Here is a 7342-nt window from a genome sequence, read left to right on the forward strand (position 1 = left end):
TAAAATATAGTTAACGATTTCTTTTTTATCACATACTAAGGTGGTATGTTTTATATTAATATTTTTCAGAAAAAATACTTGTTTTTTTCTAAAAATAAATAATATATGTATTTTTTTTAGTGGGGTGTGGTGTGAAAAATATTCTTTTTTATTTATTTATTTAGGAAAATATAAATACAAAAATAGTTAATGATAAATAATTAACAAGTGGATATAAAAAAAAATTTTAAAGGGTATATTTATTTAATTTAAATTAATTAAATTTTAATTTTAATTTTAATTTTTAAAAAATATTAATATTTTTTTTAGAGATTTTAAATGGTTTCCTTATTATAATCAAGATTAAAATATAGTTGAAATTGTTTCGATCTAAAATAATTATACCATTCAACATTCAAAGAAAAACATGATTTTATAAAATCACAAAATAAGAATGTGGACATTTGAGCAAAGAAATATAACAATTAATAATAAAATTACTATTACTATTTTATTTAACACACAAAAAAAAAAAGAAATAAAGATTTTATTATTTTAAAAAATATAAAATTAGTTTAAAATATTATTTTTAAAAAATCTAAAGATATCACAAAGTTCACAAAAAAAGAGGCATGAAACGATCCCAATTTAATTTTTATTTTAATTTTTTTATTTTTTATTTTTCTATATTTTATATTTTTTTTAAAAATGAAATATTTTATAATTTTTAATTTTTTTTATTTTTTTTTGATCATAAATATAACAAATTCTCTTATAATCGAAAAATCAAATGCCTTTTATAATGAAAACTCTGATAAATGGAGTTTGGACATTATAACATCAACTAATGATAACAAATTAAAAGCTATAGTTGATATATCAAGTAAGTAAAGAATAAAATTCTGCTCTATCAAAATTATTTTCTTTGTTGAAAAATAAAGCGTTACTAATTACATTACTATAGAATTAATTTTAAATAATAATAATTTAAACAGTTTCAAAATATTAGACAACGATGATTTAGGTTTAGGTTTAGGTTTAGGTTTAGAAATAGAAAAGAGTTTTATAATCAAATTAAATTTAAATTATTTTGGTAGCTTTGAAAATGTGTATGATGATATTAGAAATGAATTTAAAGATCCAACCAAATGTGTGCAACTGAATGGTATCCATTGTTGCGATAAAACAAAAGGAACTCAAATATCTCATAACTATGCTTCCAACTACAGCACCCCCTATTTATTTTATGAAATTAAATCATTTAGTATAGAGTATAATATGACATTTACAACACCAAATGGAGTTGTAGGTAGCTGGAATAGCGATAATAGCAGTGACATATCATTGGGAATCAAAGATCAATCCAATCTAAATTATATAGATGAATTAATAGACACTTATTATTTAACTATAGACCAACAATCAAACACTATTTATTTTATTGCAAAAAAGTATGTTGGGGATGATATCAACAAAATTGGAATCACTAAAGAAACATTTGAGAACTATAATTCATTTTGCAATTTAACAAAATCAATTACAACAGTAGGGGACTCTAGTAATAGGTAGGTTTTCTTTACCCTCCTTTTTATTTTTATTTTATTTTAAAAAAAATTCATTATTTTAATTAAATTTTTTAAATTATAATATAGGTTCGACCAATTTGATATATTTCGAAATAATTTATTAGATAATTTTATTGTTGGATGCAAATTAAATAGTTTTCAACAAATATCAAATTTACAGAATGAAGATTTAATATTATTATGTGACACTTTAAAGGTTTCAAATAAAATAGTATCGTCTGTGTCAATAGACTTTAATTCAAACAAATTCAAACTTTTTAATATTAGTGGAAACTCAAGAGTTATTTCCAGTGGCATTGTTCCCATATCACTGCAGATTAATAAATATTTTTCAAATCTATGTAAGAATTTTACTTTTAAATAATTTATCTAATATTCATTTTATAAATATTAATATTATTTTTAATCATTTTTATTATAAAAGATATTGATTTTTTAAATGATAATATAAATAATGAGGTACTCATAAAAGCAAGGGCTATATATTGCAGTAATGGTGATGAAAACGAAACTAATGCTTCATCTCTGAATGGGCCACTAATTGACCAAGAAAAAACAATTTCAATAAATAGTTTTAATAAAAAGAGAATAGAATTTCCGATAAAGAGTAGAGACAAGGAAATTTCGTCCAGTGGCTATTGCATCTTTGATATTTTTGAAAACGAACAGTTCAAAGAAGAGTACAGGGTAAATTTTAGAACAACAGAAGATGACTATGTACCAGACCCCAAGTTTCAAATCGACTACAATATGAATATGCTTTTATCAGCAACCAAAGATTCGACTTGTACTCCTCCAAAAATTGGAGGTAATAAAAATGGTGTAAATTATTGTATAGATGAATGTACCATTGACCAGCAGATAAATATGTTCACACTAGCATGCATTCCAATAGATTGCAACATCAAATATTCAACCGAATCACCACCAAAACCATACTATAATTCAAATACAGGTTTATGTGAATCCACCCCAGTGTGCCCAGATGGGTATAGCTATCAAGACAATACCTGCAAAAGCCCAACGATAACCCCAGATTCATCATCGATATCATTCTCATGCGAGAATGGTAACCTATGTGGCAGTGATTCGTTGTCATCAGGTGATCCAATAACAACTCCAAACATAACAGGCAATAGTAATGCAACCAACTCATCAATTTCTCTATCATCAAAAACCATTGGCATAATTTTTATTCTTTGCTGTGTAGTATTAATTGTTGTTGTTGGATTTTTAATAAAGAAATGCTGCTTCTCAAGATCTGCAAATAAAAAAATCAAAAGAGATAAACTTCATAACCACCTCAATAAACCACCAACAAAGCCAAAAGAGAACACTAACGAATCGTATGGACACTACCAAAACAACCCAAATTTTATAATAAACAATAGAGCAAACAACCGTTTTAATCAAGACTACCCAAGACCAAGCGGTACTAACATAAGATCAAATAATCATTTCAGTTACAATAATAACCAGAGATCAAACGCTAGCTATAACCGCAATCATAGACCATTCAATAATAATAGCAATGCATACAGGCCAAACTGTGATGGAACTTTCCAAAATCAAAGATCGGTAATGAATCGTAGAGATATTACATATACAAATAATAATCAAAATTTTAACAAATAAATAAACAAATAAATAAATAAATAAACAATGTATTTTTAATTTCAATAAACCTATTTTTTATTCTTTTTATTATTTTATTTTTGTTATTGTTGTATTATTAAAATCATTTTAATAAATTGAAAAATCAATTTAAGATGATAATAATTTGCATCTATTAATTAATGAAATAGCGATACCAAACATTGAGCCACCCAATAAAATGAATGATGAGGTGTGAGAGATAATAACATGAGCATCTTTTACACATTCACTTTCCTTTTCTTTCTTGCAACAGTATGGGCAACAATTCATTAACTTTGAGAACAACCAAGCACCACCCAAAACCAAAGACCATTTTGGTGATATAAAGTATGAAAACATATATGTTGATGGGATTATGGCACCTAAACCCTCAGAGGTATTTTGGTATTCGTGGGCAACTCTTTCAAACTCTGGATCACCTTGAACGTGTGGAGCAGCAACCTATTGATAAAAATATTATTAGATGATTTAATTTTTATATTATATCATGGAGCTACTTACATTGTATTTCTTACGCATAACACCTAATTGGTAAGCTTGGCATGTCCAAAGAGTAATACCCAATGAAGCAACTACTGATGGGAAAACAATATAGTCTGGATAAATCCAATTTAAATTACCAATACGACTTGACATTGTTTAGTTTTTATATTATAAATATAGTAATATGAAATGAAATTGAATGATAAAAATAATGAAAAAAAAAAAATTATAAACAAAATTTAAAAACAAAAAAAAAAAATTTGAATATAAATATTATTTATTTAATTTAAATAAAAAAAATATAATAATAAAAAGATAAATTTTACAAAAAAAAAAAAATATTAAAAAAATTAAAATAAATACAAAAAACACCCCCACAATTGGTGGTATGTTCAAATTTAAATAAAAATAAAAAATAAAAAACAATAACCCCCAAGTAGTAAGTTGTTGTAAATCTATTGAAAAAAAAAAAAAACAACTATAACTGTAAAAAAAAAATATAAAAAAAAAGATATATACTAATTAAAATAGTTTTTGTTTTAACCTGTTTAATTTTTATTTTATTGGCTTTAAAATTTTTCTATATTTAACTAATCTTGACCACTCGTTACCCAATATATCAGATGTTGCTTGCTGTGGCGGGTTTGTTGCATCATTTTTTTGTAATTGTTGAGGGAAAATTGCTTGTTTAGTGGCCAACACTATTATTGAAAAATCATTTATAATTCTTTTTATTAACTCTATCCACATTAAATTTGGATATGGGCCCTCACCTTTTCTATCAATCCAATAATAAGCTGAAATACTATCGATTATTATTAGATTTATATCTTTTGGGAAATTATTATTGTCGCTATTATTAGTGCTATTTGAGTTTATATTTCTTATAAATTGACTGATACTTTTTAAAGTAATTAAAAATTGAAAACTATCCCTACAGCGATAAATATAAAATCTACTAAGACATGATTTTAAAAATTGATCATACTCGATAATATTACTATTATTATTATTATTATTATTATTATTATTATTATTATTATTATTATTATTATTATTATTTACATTATTTTTACATCTTTCATATCTTTCTTTCAATAATGACTCTAATTTTGCAATGTCAAATTTATAATCGTTGTCAAAATAAATAACCCCAATTTCATTTCCTTTAAAAGGTTCTTGAGATGGTAATATTGACTCGATCAAAACACTTAGTGCCATATCAGTTTTACCTGATCCACTTTGCCCAAATATTTCAATTACACCTTGAACTTTATTATTACCATTCGCTGCTATTTGTTTCTGTTGGGTTTGATTTAAAAACCTATCAATATCTTCCACACCTGTTCTTATCAATTTATATTCTCTTTTGAAAAATACATTGGATCCAGATGTATCAAATGCCTTTATCATTTTATAATTATTTGTTATTTATTGTTGATTAATTGTTTATTTGTTAGTTTATTTATTTGGTGTTTATTTATAAATATATAAGAACATTTTAAAGTTTTATGGCTAATAAAATAATAACTATATTGTAATTGAAAAAAATAAAAAAATAAAAAAAAAATAAAAAAATAAAGTTTAATTTATAAAAGTTTTAAATAAACAAAAAAAAAAAAAAAAAAAATTTTTTAATTTTTTTTTTGGAAATTATATAATTTCAAATAAATTTTTAAAAAAAAAGAAAAAAAAAACTATTTCATAATGAGTTGCCCATTTAAGTCACTCTATGCAAACAAACCACAATCCAATAGCGCAGAAGATACCATTACAGGGTGGGGTTGTCAGGTTATAAGTATTGTATCTCTATAATATAAACAAATATCTAAAAATAATAATAACCACAAATAATAACCACAAATAATAACCACAAATAATAACAATAATATTATATTAATAAAACAGCGACTATGGTTATAATAAAAGTCATTACGTATTAATACTAACATATATATACTTTTTAAAACTATCAGAGGATGGTGGATTAAATTTTTATATTAAAACAGATAAATTTTTAGAATGTGAATATCACGAAGGAGATGAAGAAGAAACTGCTTCAGCTTGTCCATTTAGATTTCACTCATCAACAAATGCCAAAAAAATAGATATGAATGAAGTAAAAAAAGAAATCCAACAAAACAAAGAAAAACAAGAACAAAAAAAAAAAGAGTTCGAAGAAATGAAACAAAAGATGAACGAAATCGATGACGAAGGACATTTTACAATACCTTTACTTAATATGCCACCATTTTTAACCTTTAAAGAAACAAAAGAAATTTTATCGAGTATGGAAATGAAACTTAAAGATAACAATTTAAAATGGGACCAACTTCACTTTTATATCAAAAAAAATACACAAGATAACAATAGTAACAACAATAACAGTAACAACAACAATAATAATAATTTTACATTAATTAATGAAAATAAACAATTAAATGAAATCATTAAAAATGGTATCGATTTAATATATTTAATATAAAATTAAAAATAAAGATAAATAAAAGATAAACAAAGTTATTTAGTTTTTTTAAGGGTTTTTTATTTTTTATTTTTTTTGTTTGTTTTATTTTTGGGGGGGAGGGGGAGGGTTGGTGGTAACCAAGAGAGTAAGCCCCATTAAGTAGAGATTAAAGATTTAAAATTCATTACAATTTGTATAGAATTTGATCTTTTAACTTAATTGTATTAGCCTTTTACTACGACCATTGACTTAAGATGATTCACAAGACTCGAGTAATTAAATATACCTTCTTTGTCAGGGTGGCACAAACTAAGACATTACCATTACGGGCGACACTTTCTGTCCTAGGGTCTGGGGACTTTTCCCAAAGCTAATCTTGTTTATTTATTTGATTATTCAAACATTGTTTGTACATGAATATCCATTTGTATGCTTTGATAACAATTCTTCAGATTACCCCAAAGAAAAAAAAAAAAATTATAATTTTTTTTTGAATTTATATTTACCGAAAAAAAAAAAAAAAATTAAAAAAAAAAAAAATTAAAAAAATAAAAATAAAAAAAAGCAAAAAAAAGAAAAAAACGAAATAACGTTGGATTGAATAAATTAAATAAATTTATGTTCAATTTTTTAATATATTAAATAAAAGAGTAAAAGAGTAATAATTTTTTTATTTATTTATAAACTAAAAAAAAAGTTTTTTTATTTATTTTTTTTTTTTATTTATTTTTTATTTGTTTTTTTTTTTGATTGATTATTTATTATTTATTATGGCCATGAATTTTATAAAAAAAAAAAAAATTTTAATATTAACAATATTTAAATATTAATTATATACAGTAAAAATTTATTATTAATACTATCCAAATTTTTTTTTTTTTTTCTTTTTTTTTTTTTTTTTTTTTTTTTTGGGGGTTATATTATTTGAGGCAAACAATTTTTAAAACCTGAATCCCGAGCCCCATTTGAAAACAAAAAAAAAAACAATCCCGTTTTTTTTCTTTTCTTGCCTACCAAAAAAACCAAAAAAATACTTTTTCAATTATTTTTTAGCCCATCGTTGGATTAAAGAATTGATAAAAAAGAATACATAAAAAAATTTTGAGGGGGAAAGCAGAAGGCAATATAAAATGAAACAATAGGCCCCCTTTATATTTTAAATTTGCTATTA

General features: G+C 23.5%; 4 protein-coding genes across 4 annotated transcripts; 2 read left to right on the forward strand and 2 right to left on the reverse strand.

The window, feature by feature from the left end:
* Positions 1–687: 687 nt before the first annotated feature.
* DICPUDRAFT_76423 (uncharacterized protein) lies at positions 688–3200 on the forward strand (the record flags this gene model as incomplete). The annotated part of the gene is made up of 4 exons (XM_003285431.1): positions 688–862; positions 989–1544; positions 1632–1906; positions 1990–3200. The coding sequence occupies 4 exons, from the start codon at positions 688–690 to the stop codon at positions 3198–3200; spliced, it is 2217 nt and encodes a 738-aa protein (XP_003285479.1).
* A 33-nt stretch (positions 3201–3233) lies between these two features.
* DICPUDRAFT_97058 (uncharacterized protein) lies at positions 3234–3884 on the reverse strand. Its single transcript, XM_003285450.1, has 2 exons — positions 3723–3884; positions 3234–3662 (listed from the first exon to the last, which is right to left on the reverse strand). Exons 1-2 carry the CDS (start codon positions 3855–3857, stop codon positions 3330–3332), a joined length of 468 nt encoding a protein of 155 aa, XP_003285498.1. The 5' UTR covers positions 3858–3884; the 3' UTR covers positions 3234–3329.
* A 375-nt stretch (positions 3885–4259) lies between these two features.
* On the reverse strand, positions 4260–5117 carry DICPUDRAFT_149385 (uncharacterized protein; the record flags this gene model as incomplete). Its single annotated transcript, XM_003285451.1, has 1 exon — positions 4260–5117. The coding sequence occupies one exon, from the start codon at positions 5115–5117 to the stop codon at positions 4260–4262; it is 858 nt and encodes a 285-aa protein (XP_003285499.1).
* A 294-nt stretch (positions 5118–5411) lies between these two features.
* On the forward strand, positions 5412–6189 carry DICPUDRAFT_76426 (uncharacterized protein; the record flags this gene model as incomplete). Its single annotated transcript, XM_003285432.1, has 2 exons — positions 5412–5502; positions 5681–6189. 2 exons carry the CDS (start codon positions 5412–5414, stop codon positions 6187–6189), a joined length of 600 nt encoding a protein of 199 aa, XP_003285480.1.
* Positions 6190–7342: the final 1153 nt, after the last annotated feature.

Source organism: Dictyostelium purpureum (genome assembly GCF_000190715.1).
Source record: "Dictyostelium purpureum unplaced genomic scaffold DICPUscaffold_46, whole genome shotgun sequence".
Classification (NCBI taxonomy): Eukaryota; Evosea; class Eumycetozoa; order Dictyosteliales; family Dictyosteliaceae; genus Dictyostelium; species Dictyostelium purpureum.

Bases quoted from the DNA above. Each gene is read 5' to 3' on its own strand.
- DICPUDRAFT_97058 (XM_003285450.1), bottom strand. From the start codon at position 3,857: ATGTCAAGTCGTATTGGTAATTTAAATTGGATTTATCCAGACTATATT. The intron at 3,663-3,722 runs GTAAGTAGCTCC...TTTTATCAATAG, and splicing joins TTATGCGTAAGAAATACAAT to GTTGCTGCTCCACACGTTCA.